Source organism: Zootoca vivipara, chromosome 8 (genome assembly GCF_965207765.1).
Source record: "Zootoca vivipara chromosome 8, rZooViv2.hap1.1, whole genome shotgun sequence".
Taxonomy (NCBI): Eukaryota; Metazoa; Chordata; class Lepidosauria; order Squamata; family Lacertidae; genus Zootoca; species Zootoca vivipara.
In genome coordinates, this window is record NC_142591.1 from 6,301,189 (window position 1) to 6,316,895 (window position 15,707).

The 15,707-nt window shown below is 47.3% G+C and overlaps 1 protein-coding gene across 2 annotated transcripts in view; it reads left to right on the forward strand.

The window, feature by feature from the left end:
* SNX5 (sorting nexin 5) overlaps nucleotides 1-15,707 on the forward strand; it is a 33,261-nt gene that overhangs the window by 3,625 nt on the left and 13,929 nt on the right. For both annotated transcript variants that reach the window (XM_035103357.3, XM_035103358.3), the window contains exons 2-5: nucleotides 8,189-8,293; nucleotides 9,511-9,621; nucleotides 10,954-11,075; nucleotides 15,074-15,197. In XM_035103357.3, the coding sequence (XP_034959248.2) occupies nucleotides 8,189-8,293; nucleotides 9,511-9,621; nucleotides 10,954-11,075; nucleotides 15,074-15,197 (462 nt within the window). The remainder of the gene's footprint in view (nucleotides 1-8,188; nucleotides 8,294-9,510; nucleotides 9,622-10,953; nucleotides 11,076-15,073; nucleotides 15,198-15,707) is intronic.

Consider the following 15,707-nt stretch of genomic DNA (forward strand, 5'->3'; position numbering starts at 1 on the left):
CTCTGCCTTTGCTCCGCTGTTTCGTTTCTGCTTGGCTCAGCTTTCAGTTCTTGCTCCTAGATGGATGACATCTGATTTTTCACATTGTGATATATCACTAGTTAACCATCGCAATACACCAATATATTACAACTAGCTGGCCCGGCCACGCATTGTTGTGGTTATCCTGCCCCCTCCTCCCCCCACCCCCTGGTTCATCCCTGTGACTGGCTCCACCCTGTCCTGACTCATGAGCTATCGAGCCCCCTCTTCCCCCCACCCCTCCGGCACATCCCTGTGACTGGCCCTGTCCTGACTCATGAGCTATCGAGCCCCCTCACCCCCCTGTCTGAGCTCTCTGTTGTCTCTGGGGAGTGTTGCTCCTTCCCCCCTGTATTTCCATACTTGGGCCCCCACCCTTGGAGAAGGAACTGTCAGCTTTTGGGTTCTATTTCCCAGCATGCCCTTTTGTCTGAGCTCTCTGTTGTCCCCGGTGAGTGTTGTCCCCTCCCCCCTGTATCTCCATACATTGGCTACTGCGCACACATCGTGAACATTTTTATATATAGAGATTGATTTTTAAAAAATATAAGAACATGAGAAGCTGAAGTTACTATTGTTTATTTTATTTTTGGGGTTGTCATTTATTTTGGTGGGTATTGTATGATTTGGGCATTGTTGTGTGTTTTGTGGTTTGTTTGTTTGCTTGCTTTGGTTATTTGGTTTTTCTAATTTTTGAGTAGGTGTTTTGAATGTAGGATGTGGTGTTGGTTTGAGGACTTAAACTGGGGAGAGAAAGTGCATGGTGGTTGTTGTTTTTTTAAAGACGCAGAGGCTGGCAATCAGTCATAGTATAAAGCCTAGGTTAAAAGGGGCAGGACTGCCCTTACTTAAAATGGCCGCGTAGCCTCGCATGTGACACAACGCCCACTAAGAAATGATGAACGACTGCCTAATGCTGCCAGGCGTTTTTTAATGCAGCCACCCGGAGAGGCTTTGGGCTTGGGCTTTGGAGGTGGAATGGCCGTTTTGGCGGTCGGCCTATTCATTTTTCCCTGTCCCAACCCACCCCCACTGCTTTGGCTGACTCAGGGTCCTTCCCCCCTCCCTTTGTTGTGCCTCATCCCTGTGCCCCCCTCCCCCATTGTGAAAGGCCCTATTCTGTTTGTTTTTCCCTGCTTGGCAATGCTGCGGCCTATTGAAAAAGCTGGGCCTTGTTGCTGCAAAAGGACTGTTTTCAGTTGGTTGCTGTGGAATTTTGTGATGTCATCTGGCGGCGCAGCTTTGGAGCTGCTGGAGTCTTCAGAGCTTCTGGTGGTGACGTCTATTTGGGGCACCATTTTGTTGTGTGTTTAATCATTATTTTAGGTGTGAAAGGTGTGGTTTTTTTGGGGGGGAAATTATGCCAGATCCCTCCCTGATGGGCATGGAACGTTGTGGCCAAATTGGTTACATTACGGTTTAGCAGTTATGGAGAAAGGCTGTTTCATCCTCGTGCACAATGCCTACTGTGAGGGACAGGGGATATCGCGAAGTCCCTCCCCTCCTGAGTTCAAGCCCGTCCCCGAGCAAAGGGGAAAGCAGGGAGAGTTCCGATTCCAGTGGGGAAGCAGGAAGTCGTGTCCGAGGCTCAGGCAAGGTAGAGGAGCCAGGGTCCCAGGTGGGACAGGAAGGGGCAAGTAAGGGGGGAAGACCCATCCCCCCAACTCCAGAATTACGCAGGAAGAGGAGGGGCAAGAGGATGGGTCTGCCAAAGCTTTTGTGTTGGAGAAAGACGCGCCAAAAGCCATTAGGAGGTTCTGAAACCGACTGACAACATCGCTCCGTGTAAATAGCAATGACTTGAGCACTGTAAATACGCAGCACCAATAAAAGAATAAAATGCAGAGCTGCGTAGCGTCGTTACTCTGAAGTAGTCCACTCCGGCCACTGTGACAGCAACCTCCTAATCATTTTTGGGCTACTTTGGAGTTGCCGGGATGAGCGTGTCAGAGGCGGAGAAGTGGCGGCAGATCGCTGAGCAAGCCCAGCTAGAACTGCAACAGCTGTCGCTGCAGGCGCAGGGAGAATTGAAGGCAGCTAAAGAGGAGACTAAGAAGGTCCAGGACGACCGGCTACAACTTGCGGAACAGGTGAGAGAGCTCCAGGAAAAAGAGCAGCATTTAAGGGCGGTGGCGGTAGACCTCCAAAACAAGCTGGATGCAGAGAAAAACAAGGCGGGAGGGGCACCCCAAGTCCAAGTGCTGCCAGGAAGGAGAGCCGGGACCCTAGTAAGCAAGTTCAATGGAGACCCGAAGGAGTTTCAGGGCTTTGAGACTGAGATTGTGTATGCTCTTGAGCTGCACCACGATGAGTTCCCTGATGATGAGCACAGAGTAGCGTTTATTGTGGAGCACCTTACAGGGGCGGCCAGGGAGTGGCTAAGACCGTTAATTGCAACAAGGAATCCTTGCATGAAGAATGTCAAACTATTTCTAGAAGGTTTGAAAACGATGTATTCGTCCGATAGTCATATGGACCAGACTAAGGAGGAACTTCATAATTTACGCCAAGGAAATATGACAGTTCGCGCGTATTGGGCGAAATTCACCATGCTGGTGCACAGATTGGGGTGGGATCTGGAGTCTGCCCCAATGCAAGCGGCGTTTTACTTGGGGTTGCATGAGGAGGTGAAGGATGAGCTCTCGAGAGGTCCAAAGCCCAGTAATATGGATCAACTGAGCAAAGCGGCTCTGGCGGTGGGGGTGAGGCAGGAATCCAGATGGAGCGACAAGCAAGCAACGCGCGCAAAGCGGGCTTGGTTCCCACGGTCGCAGGAGAAGCCACTCCCTCAACAACCCTTTCAAGCCACGCCTGGGGCCAGTCAGGACCAGGAACCCATGCAGATTGATAGCGCGCGCGCGCGGGCTTTTCAAACCCCAGCGGCGCCAAGACGCAAGGAGGGAAGGGGTGGGAATTGCTTTCTCTGCAACTCCCCCCAGCATCTCGTCAGAGACTGCCCACATCGCAGGGAGTGGCAAGGAAAGGCGGGAACGGTTGTGCCCTCCCCCACTGACGCAGCACCACAGCAGGGAAACGGGAAAGCCTGGCTGCAGGAGACAAGGGGCGGCAGCCAGGCACAGTCAGCAGACAACAGCCCCAGCCCACCCACCCGCACAGAGAGGAGCAGAGCCAGCCCACCCCTCCCAGAGCAGGAGTGGTTCTAGAAGTGACGCTCACGCTCCCAAATGGCTATCCATTGACGGTCCTCGCCCTAATTGACAGTGGTGCCTCAGCCAACTTCTTCTCGAGAAACTTTGCAGAAGAGCACCAGATCCAGCTTCTGCAGCTGGATTTTCCTCTGCACGTGGCAACCATTGACGGCAGAGAGCTGCTGGGAGGGGCCATCACTCATCAAACCCCCCCCATGAGAATGACGGTTGGAAGGCACTCAGAGACACTGGCATTCAACGTCACCACCATCTCAGACCCCCCAATCGTTTTGGGCATGAGCTGGCTGGCGCGCCACGACCCCTCCATAAGTTGGCATCAGAGATGCATCACTTTTGGATCGGACTTTTGCCTGGAACATTGCATGCAGCACCAACCAGGGGAGGGGCCTCCGATAGCCACGGTGGCCACCATGCACGTCAAAGGGGGTGAGGCGATACCCAAACCATACTGGGACCTGCAGGAGGTCTTCAGTGAAGCGGAGTCCGACCACCTGCCCCCACACAGGCCTTTTGACTGCCAGATCAACCTGGTGCCTGGGGCAACTATACCCCCAGCCAAGCTGTACGCCATGTCAGACCAGGAACTGGAGGATCTGCGCGCTTTTATCGACAAGAACCTCAAGCGGGGGTTCATCAGAGAAAGCAAGGCAGCAGGGGGCAGCCCGGTCTTCTGGGTGGACAAGAAAGACACGCAACAGCGCCGTCTTGTGGTGGATTTTAGACGGCTGAATTCGGTGACAGAGCCAGTGGCTTTCCCCATGCCCAGAGTGGATGATCTCCTGACAGCGGCACGCAGAGGCAAGATTTTCACCAAGCTAGACCTGAGGGGGGCGTACAACTTGATCAGGATCCGGGAAGGCGATGAGTGGAAAACCACGATGTTCACGCCTCTGGGCTCTTTTGAATATCTGGTGATGCCCTTCGGGTTGCAAGGGGGCTCAGCATGCTTCCAGGCCTTCATGCACCACGTCCTGGGGTCCCTACTCTTCAGGAAATGCTTGGTCTTTCTGGATGACATCCTTATTTACTCCAACGACCCAGTGCAGCACGTGAAGGACGTCAGGGAGGTGTTACAGCGCCTGAAGGAGAACCACCTGTATGTGAAGCTGGAGAAGTGCAAGTTTCACACCAAGGAGGTGGACTTCCTGGGCTACAAGCTGTCAGACAAGGGGCTGGCAATGGACAAGGACAAGGTGCAGACCATCCTGGACTGGCACAGCCCCAGGACGCGCAAAGATGCCCAACGCCTACTAGGCTTTGCCAACTTCTACAGGAAGTTCATCAAGAACTTCTCTCGAGTTACGGCTCCCATCACTGACTGCCTGAGAGGCAAGCAGAAGTTCAGGTGGACACCAGAGGCGCAAGCAGCGTTCGAAAGCCTCAAGAGGGTGTTCGCCTCAGACCAGAACCTGTTCCACGTGGTTCAGGACGCGCCCCTACGCATTGAAACAGATGCTTCTGATAAGGCTGTGGGCGCCATTTTGTTGCAACTGGACGCCAACAGAGAGTGGAGACCCTGTGCCTTCTTCTCCAGGAAGTTGACCCAGCCCGAGCGAAACTACACAGTTTTTGATCGGGAACTTCTTGCGATCCACGCGGCGTTCCAGCACTGGAGACACTTCCTGGTGGGCGCCAAGCACCCCATCCAGGTGTGCACAGACCACAAGAACCTGGAGTTCTGGAGAACTGCCAGGGTGCTCAACCAGCGGCAGATACGGTGGGCGGAGTTCTTCTCGAACTTCAACTTCTCCATACACTACATCCCAGGAGAGCAGAATGTCAGGGCGGATGCCCTCTCCCGCAAGCCAGAGTACATGGAGGAGGAGGCGCCACCAGCCCCAAGGCACATTTTCCCCCCGTCGGCATGGTCCTGCGGAGCAGCAGTGGTGAGCGAGGCAGAACTCACAGCACTGACGGCAGCGGATGAATTTGCCAACCGCATCTTCAGAGAACTGAGAGGGGGGAGGGAGCAGGCAAAAGACTTTGCAGAACGCAGAGGGCTGCTTTTCTACAAGGGTGCGCTGTACCTACCCACCACCCAGCTTCGACGTACGGTCCTCAAGCAGATGCACGACAACCCTACAGCGGGGCATTTTGGAAGGGACAAGACCACTCACCTAGTCATAAGACACTTCTGGTGGCCAGGGGTGAGGGAAGATGTTCGAGACTATGTAAGGGGCTGTACCACCTGCCAGCGGGCGAAGGTGGTCAGAGCGGCGCCACCAGGGTTGCTGGAGCCCTTAGCCACACCACACAGGCCGTGGGAAGTGGTGTCCATGGACTTCATCACAGATCTGCCTTCGTCCAGGGGTAAGACTGCAGTGTTGGTGGTGGTGGACCTCATGTCCAAAATGTGTCACTTTATACCGTGTGCCAGGGCAGTCTCGGCAGAAGAGACAGCCAAACTGTTTGTTGATCACATTTTCAGACTGCATGGATTACCTTTAAGGGTTATTTCGGATCGTGGCCGCCAATTTGTTTCCAGGTTCTGGCGGCGGCTCATGAACCTCCTGCAGGTGGAGGTCAGCTTGTCGACGGCTAGACACCCGCAGACCAACGGACAAGCGGAGAGGGTCAACGCCATTCTGCAGCAGTACCTGAGATGCTACGTCAGCCAGCGGCAAACGGACTGGGTGGATCGCTTGCCACTAGCAGAATTTGCCTACAACAATGCAGTGCACGTCTCCACAGGGGTGTCGCCCTTTAAGGCCAATTACGGGCGCGACCTCAGATCTTTCCCAGAGAGGGAGAGGGAGGAGGAGGAGGAGGGCCCACAGGCTGAGGATTGGGCAGAGGAACTGGAGACGGTGCACCAGCAGCTCAGAGAACACTTGGAGAGGGCCAAGGAAGCGTACAAAAAGGGGGCAGATCGCCACAGGCGACAAGGGGAGGTCATCAGGGTGGGGGACAAGGTGTGGTTGTCCTCGGAGGGCCTTCCCACCAGAGGGAGGTGCAAAAAGCTGGCACCCAAATGGCTGGGCCCCTTCACGGTCACGCAACAGGTCAACCCGGTGGCATACCGGCTGGCACTGCCAGAGGACATGAGGGTGCATCCAGTGTTTCATAGATCGCTGCTGTCGCCGTACAGGGAAAGCAGCAGGCTCAGAGACAGCGAACAAACCCCCGAGGGAGGGGGGGAGAGGGAAAGCAGGGAGCAACTCAATGAGGCCACGGCCATCCTGGATTCAAGGTGGGGGGTGGGGGGCCTGGAGTACCTCATGGCATGGGAGGATGCTCCACCGTCCCAGAATGAATGGGTTCCCGCCACTCAGATACAGGAGGAATTCTTGGTGGAAGAATTTCACGCCCTCTTTCCCCACAGACCCAAGCCCTGGCACATGGAAAGGGAGGGGGAGGAGGAGGAGGCACGGGAGAACAGCTCACCATGGCGCTGGGAAGCGGAGTTTGAGGAACCAGAGGATGAGGTATGGGTGTCGCCAAGATCCACCCAGTCAGAGGAAGGAGCAGATTGGCAAAACATTTTTACCCCCACCAGCTCTGACGCCACGGACTTTTTGGGATTCCCGTCCTCCCAGGCGGAAGGGGGGGGCTCGCAGGACTGGGGGGAGGTGTTCACACCAACGGGCTCGGAGAGCACCGAGTTTTTAGGCTTCCAGTCGTCACCGACACATGGGGGGGGCCTGGGGAGGGGTGAAGGAGAGCTTGGGAGGGGGGTGGATGTGAGGGACAGGGGATATCGCGAAGTCCCTCCCCTCCTGAGTTCAAGCCCGTCCCCGAGCAAAGGGGAAAGCAGGGAGAGTTCCGATTCCAGTGGGGAAGCAGGAAGTCGTGTCCGAGGCTCAGGCAAGGTAGAGGAGCCAGGGTCCCAGGTGGGACAGGAAGGGGCAAGTAAGGGGGGAAGACCCATCCCCCCAACTCCAGAATTACGCAGGAAGAGGAGGGGCAAGAGGATGGGTCTGCCAAAGCTTTTGTGTTGGAGAAAGACGCGCCAAAAGCCATTAGGAGGTTCTGAAACCGACTGACAACATCGCTCCGTGTAAATAGCAATGACTTGAGCACTGTAAATACGCAGCACCAATAAAAGAATAAAATGCAGAGCTGCGTAGCGTCGTTACTCTGAAGTAGTCCACTCCGGCCACTGTGACACCTACATTTATATATATATAGATGTCTGAAATCGGGAGGGGCAGCTAGGCTGTGGAGAAGGGAAGGTGCAGGCAGGCAGAGGAGCACCTTCTTCGGTTTCCTTTGCCAAGGCCACCAAAACCTGTATCTCTCTCCGTGGTCCTTCCCAGCAGTCACCGCCCGACAGATCTTCACGCTTGCAAGCTCAAAAATTCTGAAACTGTTATCGTGTTCTGAACTTCAGACTGGTTTCAGACGATGTATTGATACATCACACAGCCCTAGTTATGACTCTGAGTTCCATCACACACACATATATGTGATGGAACTCAGAGAGAGACCTCAGTTGAAGATCTTAATGCACTAAGAGTGGTGTGGGAGGAGGTCATCATACATGGGGGCAAGCAGTTTTGATAAACGATGTTGAAATTAATTCTAGCCCTTTTTTAAAAAATAAATTTTGAAATAAAATTCAAATTAACTTTCCACCAGTTCTGCATAGGCTTCTCTGAGATTGCAGTGTAAATCTAAACTACCTAAATGTCATGCTGCTCCTAAGGAAAGAAAAAAAATAGTAGTTTATCTTCCCCACCCCCAAGTCCTGTTTTTTGTAAAGACAGTCATTACATCTCCTCCCAGAGATGTGTTCACCTTTTCACTTAAGTAGGTCTTTCCCATCAATCACAGGTTGCAGCGCCTGTTCAAGTGCCCAGTTAGCAACACCCTCGGTGCCTGTCACCAAAGTACTCATTAGCAGTAGTACCACAGTAAATAGGTGACCCAAAGGTTGCTTCCAAAGAATTGCTATTCCTATCCCATCCTCCTAGCTGAGGTTTGACGGGTATGGAGTTGGTGTAGGAAGCTGTTGCTGAGATCTCCAGCCCTCTAAATTCCTTCTGCTTTCATTTCAGATGAGGTCTGTGTCTGTGGATCTAAATATTGACCCTTCACTGCAGATTGATATCCCTGATGCTCTCAGTGAAAAAGACAAAGTGAAATTCACAGTCCATACTAAGGTAAGATGGCAGGGAACAAAGCTACAACTTTGCCATGTTTAGTGACCAAGGTAATTTCTATAAAGTTACAGATTAGTGAACATGGCTTGGAAAATAGCCTTAGCTCACATAAATTGAAATGAAAGCATTTTTATGCCAATTTTCTTAAGATGGTGTGCTCTGTCTCTCCAAAATTATCTCTTGGGAAATCTTCCCTCTACAGTGGACCCTAGCGTTTCGTACCTCTCTGGATACGTAATCTTCGGGTTGCGAAAGCGGCAAACCCGGAAGTATTTTTCTGGGTTTTGCCGCATGCGCAGAAGTGCTCTATCATGCTGTGCCTGTGCACAGAAGTGGCGCCTCTGGTTAAAAATTTTTCAGGGTGCGCACGGACCCTCGGAACGAATTAAATGCGTATCCAGAGGGTCCACTGTACTTTTTATTATGATATTTTCTTTTTTCACTTGCTTCCATATACATCTAAATACCTCTTGTACTAATCAAGATTGAGCAATGTATTGAAAACCATCTGAAAATCCATATATCACGTTTCAAACCAAAATATCCATTTATATAAAATTCAAAATGGACCATGGCCAAAATAAGCTGAGATTTTGTTTAAATTGAACAAAAGCAATATTTCAGGGATAATGTTGCTCATGGGTCATTTTAAGATACTGGTTTGGGGTTAAGAAATTTAAGGTACTGGTTTTTGGTTCATTTGTTTAATCTCACTTTATATTCACACATTATATTACTGCTTTTAATAACATGTAGTAGTTCAGATTTGATTTCAGTAGGTGGGGGGGGGAGAGATTTGGGTCTGTAAGTTTAAAATCAGTTCAGTCTTTTTCTGTTAGTTTGTATCTTGTCTTATAAACAGTTTTTGATGGCAGTTGTGCTGCCTGCATGGATCTGAATATGGGATATGGTTGCAACAGCAAGTGAGGAAGGCTAGGAGTGGAGTTTTGTGTAGAAGGGCTGTAAACTCAATTTCCAGCATTCAGAACAAATTTCTCATCTCTTGTCTCAGAATCCTTTAATTTTACACATGTTTCTTTTGCACCCGGCTCCAGTTGGTGGTTCTCAGGGTTCTAGTTAAAAAAATAGTAGATCCTACAAACCTGAAGTCTTCCCACCCATGTTCCAGCTTAACAGGCTTAAAAGCCTACACTATTTTTTTATTTTTATTTTTTCTATTAATGAGGTCCAAAGGAGTAACTGATCTCTGCTTTCAGACTACGCTGCCAGTTTTTCAGAGCACAGAATTCTCAGTTACAAGACAGCATGAAGATTTTGAGTGGCTGCATGACACATTTATTGAGACAGAAGAGTATGCAGGACTAATCGTAAGTACTTACAAAATCTGATTTAAAATGCAGACATCTTCGCTAATCAAGGAAATTGCAAACAAGTAATTCTGTAGTTTCTGGTTTTTTGTTTTAGAATTTCATAGTACTGATTCTTAATCTCCAGTGTATATTGGCATATATCTGTAGCCTTGAAACCCATTTCAATGCATGAGTGGGGTTCCTATGGATATTTCAGTTATGCTGCAGTTCTGTACCCACTTAACCTGGGATTAAACCCCATTGGGTTCAGTGAGACTTACTTCTGAGTAGACATGGGTAGGATTGCACTATTAAGTAACCACATTGCAACTCTTTACAATAACTAATTTTGAGTTTATCAAATAACGAAACCTTACTGAGGCCAGCAAGATAATTTAACGAAGTACTGTAGTGATACTTCATTGGAATTCTTTTGTGAAATTGCCTCCAAAAGGAGATCTGAGAAGAGCCAGAGATATAGATCTTGCGGAAGAGCTGTTTAATTCTGCTTTATTTTGCTAATCTTTGAATTGTGTGGTTTTCTGAGTTCTCCAGTTGTTAAAATAAATTTTATTGTACTATTGTTGGGATTTTTTTTTTTAGATTGTTGGTTTTATTGAAGACTGAAGTAGTTGAGAAATGACATACAGTATATGTTTAGCAGCAAGAGTGTGTGTATGCTTGTGTGTGTTAGAGTGCTGTTCTCAAAGTTTCAGCTCCAAGAGCATTTGACACCCCTCAACAAATTTGTACTAGGGTTTCATACAAAGGCAATGAGATTATTCTCACACTTCAAATTTTATCATTTTATTCAAATTAGACATACAAAACTACTTTTTTTAGATTGCTCCAGTTTTTCATTTACTTGCAATGTGCTACATCACCACCACTGCCTATCCTCAAACTCCATCCCACCAGATTTGTGGCTACAGATTTGCCCTTAGAACACTCTTGACTACATTGGTCATTTCTTAGCTCATTACATATCTTTTCAGCATTTACACCGCTGTGTTATAAGGAAATACTGTTATACAATACTGTACCTATTTATTTATTAATTACTTCAACCATTTATATACTGCTTAATTATAGTAGGAGGCACAATACAATGAAACTAAAAATGACTAAAGGTTATTCTATTAATTCTATTAAAAAGCTGGAATAAAAAAGTTTTCAGAAAGCACTGGAAGCTCAACAGAGAGGTGGCCTTTCTGACCTCAATGGAAGGGATTTCCGTAAAAATTAGATGTTTGACTAGCAGTGTTCTTGTAGAAATTGCTAGAGAGTAGAAATTACTAAAGTTCTCTTTTTGGACAAGGAGGTTCCTAGCAACAGATATTTTTGTCTAAGATTCCTCCAGCACCTGCAAAGCCTGACTTTGATGGCCCCAGAGAGAAGATGCATAAGCTCGGGGAAGGAGAACTGTCTATGACAAAAGAGGAATTTGCCAAAATGAAGCAAGAGCTGGAAGCGTGAGTGTGATTATACTTAACGAAAATACCCTCTTTATCCCATGTAATTTTTTGCTTGCTGGTGAATCTATATGAGTGTAAAGGAGGCTTCTGAACTGTCAAGGCTCTACTGTACTTGTTAAAACAGCCTAGTAAGTTTTCTGAATTGTCTTCCCACTCTTCTGCATAGTTTGTTAGTTTAGTTTAGTTTGTTGCATTCATATCCTCCCTTTATTCTAAGGACAATATATGGCCCTGGAAAGCTCAGTTAGATAATGTCAAGGTTGCAAATTTGATCCCCGTATGGTACAGTTGCATATTCCTGCATTGTTGGACTCGATCCTCAGGGTCCCTTCCAATTCTACAATTCTATGATTTTTATCCTCTCAGCAAACCTTGTGTGCACGTTTGGCTCTGAGGTAGTGACTGGCTCAAGGTTACCCAGTGAAAGATCCAAGGGGCAATGGGAATTTGAAGCCAGTTTCTCCAGTCCTAGTTAAAAGCTTACGTTATTTAAATCTGTTTATACAACACTATTCAGACAATTTCAATCATTTGCAAATTTACAAAAACCCAGAACATAATTAAACATTTCAATAAAGTTACAATACATGGTAGCAGTCTGTCATCCAGTGTATGTGAAAGGTTGGGGTAGGCAAATTCACCAGTCTCCAAAAAGAGGACAAACCTGTCTTGGTAGACTATTCCAGAGCATCAGAGCTGCTACGAAGAAGGCTCCTCTCCTGTTTGAGGGTAACTTAGGCGGTTGGAGGATGGATGGCGGCTAACAGATTGAGGTTGAATCCTGACAAGACAGAAGTACTGTTTCGTGGGGGACAGGAGGCGGGCAGGTGTGAAGGATTCCCTGGTTCTGAATGGGGTAACTGTGCCCCTGAATGACCAGGTGCGCAGCCTGGGAGTCATTTTGGACTCACAGCTGTCCATGGAGGCGCAGGTCAATTCTGTGTCCAGGGCAGCTGTCTATCAGCTCCATCTGGTACGCAGGCTGAGACCCTACCTGCCTGCAGACTGTCTAGCCAGAGTGGTGCATGCTCTAGTTATCTCCCACTTGGACTACTGCAATGCGCTCTACGTGGGGCTACCTTTGAAGGTGACTCGGAAACTACAACTAATCCAGAATGCGGCAGCTAGACTGGTGACAGGGAGCAGCCGCCAAGACCACATAACACCAGTCTTGAAAGATCTACATTGGCTCCCAGTATGTTTCCGAGCACAATTCAAAGTGTTGGTGCTGACCTTTAAAGCCCTAAATGGCCTCGGTCCAGTATACCTGAAGGAGCGTCTCCACCCCCATCATTCTGCCCGGACACTGAGGTCCAGCACTGAGGGCCTTCTGGCAGTTCCCTCGTTGCGAGAAGCCAAGTTGCAGGGAACTAGGCAGAGGGCCTTCTCGGTGGTGGCGCCTGCCCTGTGGAACGCCCTCCCAACAGATGTCAAAAAGGAAAACAACTACCAGACTTTTAGAAGACATCTGAAGGCAGCCCTGTTCAGGGAGGCTTTTAATGTTTAATAGACTACTGTGTTCTATTTTTCTGTTGGAAGCCGCCCAGAGTGGCTGGGGAGACCCAGCCAGATGGGCGGGGTATACATAATAAATTATTATTATTATTATTATTATTATTATTATTATTATTATTATTTATTAGGCTTCCCATAAGACGTATTTCAAAATAGGGTCTCCTCAGAAGATCTCAAGTGCTGGGAGAATTTGTACATTCTCAGAGATTATGAGAACCAAGTTGTTGAGAGTTTGAAAGTTAAGAACCTGTGCTTTGGATTAGGCCTGGAAATCAACTTGGGAGCCAGTTTGAAGGTAGAGTTGCTGTTAGTGTGAATGTCATCTGTCCAACTAGCTGGTATTCAGTCTGTTCTGGAAGGAGTTAACACACACACACAAAAAGAAGAGATAGGGAGCCTGTGGCTGTCCAGATCTTGACTGGATCAAATTAGGAATTGGAGTCAGAAATGGAGGGCTACAGGTTCTCCAACCCTGCCTTGAATGATCTGGCTTGTAGACTCTTTGATCCAGCACTGTCATTGGAGACAGATATGTATGGTGGCTTGTAGCACCTTTATCAGCTTAGTGTCACAGTCGATATATCAGCCTGTCATGACAGAAAGCCTTGCAGTATTTTTTTAGTGGGATTAAAGGGTAGGTCTTAAGTCTGAGAGGTTGAATACTGATTTAAAATATCAAGATAGGTGTGTGTGTGTGTGTGTGTGTGTATGTGAGAAGAAGCTAAAGTTCATATCTGGATACAAGAACCAGTGCTTTTTTTCTAGGGGGATGCAGGGGTACCCTAAACATTTTGTGATTCTAAGTTTGGCCTCACTGAGGGGCAGTATCTCAAAATGAGTAGGAAAATGAGTGTTGTTGTTTAGTCGTGTCTGACTCTTCATGACCCCATGGACCATAGCACGCCAGGCACTCACCCCTAAACATTTTTTTAGGGAAAAAAAAGCTCTGACAAGAACTGTATGTGATGGAAGTCATCCCAGTTCAGCAAGGGAGATGAGTTTGCTGTGAAGCAGGCTTCTTTGTGTGCATCTTTTTCTGGATGGAGGGCCACATAAAGAAGCAGTTGCCCAAAACCCTGTTTCTTGGGATGGTCTCTAATTCCAGTCTCTGGCTGTGCGTGTGGTTCCTACTGCCAGATTGGGATCCGTACACATAATTCAAGGTATATGGTCATTGCAGCCGCTGATTGTACTGGTGGGTGGGAGAGTGGCATCTAATCTGTCATCTAAAATGTAAATAAGAAGTTATGGGATTCATCAGTGAAAGCAACTGCAGTCGTACCTTGCTTTTCGAACAGCTTAGTTCTCAAATGTTTTGGCTCCCGAACACCACAAACCCGAAAGTGACTGTTCCGGTTTGCGATCTATTTTTGGAAGCCAAACATCCGCAGCCTCCAATTGGCTTCAGGAGCTTCCTGCAGCCAATCAGAAGCCGTGCTTTAGTGCTGGAAATGTAATAATAGCGATGGAGATTTCTACCACATGTGGTGGCTGTGCGACAAGATAAAGGTTTTTTGGGATTCAATATATAATGAAAAGGTTGTTGCGATACACTTTCCCAAAAAATCTGAAGAAATGTTACTGGGAATTTTGGGGAGAGATATAAAAAAGGAGGACCAAAAACTTTTTCTGTACGCCAACACAGCCGCGAGAATTATACTGGCCCAAAGGTGGAGAACATCAGAAATCCCAACTGTAGAGGATTGGAGGGAGAAAATGACAGAATACTCAGAGTTGGCAAGGCTGACAGGAAGAATAAGAGACCAGAAAGAACAAAGGCATCAAAAAGAGTGGAATAAATATGTAGAATATTTGAAAGAATTTTGTTAAATTTGAAAAGGTTTTATTATAAAATACAACATGAAATTTATTTAGCCATTGTCACAAAGGTATATGTGAAGTTGATGTAAGATTAGGACAGGCGAGAAAGAATAAAGCACCGAAACCTGAAAGATGGAAAATAAAACCAAGAGAGAGGAAAGTGGAAGTCGAGTTCGAAAGAACAAGTTTAAAGAGGAAATCTTATAAGTAAGAAAAGAGAGGTAAATAAGGCATGATACAGCGTAGTATTTGGAAGACATCTTTGTTTTATTTGAGAATTGTATACATTATTTTGCTGTATGACAAAATGATCGTTTGTGTATTAGTTTTTTTTTCTTTACGAATTAAGTAAAAGCAATAAAAATCATTTTAAAAAAAGAAGAAGAAGCCGTGCTTTGGTTTCCGAATGTTTTGGAAGTCGAATGGACTTCCGGAACAGATTCTGTTTGACTTCCAAGGTACGACTGTAATTGACTGCAATTAGCTGTGATTCCTGAGGGGCAGATGAGACTTTGGGTCCCTTCCAGCTCTACAATTTTATGCAAGATGCCTGCAATGCCTGTATGCACAGCCAACTACGATGCAGGTGCACCTTAGGCCGAAGTGTGCACAATATGGGGCACATTTTTTTTCCCATTCCAGTTTTTTTCTTCTTCCAGGGAGTACCTTGCGGTCTTCAAGAAAACAGTATCATCACATGAAGTCTTCCTTCAGCGAATTTCTGCCCACCCTCTTCTCAGCCAAGATCACAACTTTCATGTCTTCCTTGAGTATGACCAGGATGTAAGACACACCTGCTTTTCATTTATTTACACTATTTCTAAACCAGCCTTCATCAAAAATATCCCAGGGTGATTTACAGATCATTAAATTAAAACATCAAAAATAATAATAAAAGCATTAAAATATAAAATCAAATTTTTTCCATTTAAAACAGTCCAGACAATTACAAGAACCACTGAAAGAATCAAGCCCAAAAAAATCCTGTCAAGGGAAGGCAAGACTGCATTTAAGCCATATACAACTTCACATTGCTTCCATAAATAATACCTACTTAACTTGAGGACAGCTGAACTATGGAACTCCTTGCCACAAGGAAAGTGCTGTGGCAAAGAATTCAGCAATTTTTGAAACAGGGTTAGAAATAATAAAATTATGTCTGTAGTTGCTGATTGAATATGCCAAACTCCCATCTGCCACAATTTTGTAACTGGCTCTGCTCCTGTAGTGCCAATTTGTCACACATAGTCCTCATTAATAGCTCCCACTCTAAAGTGGGCTCTGTGGGTAGAA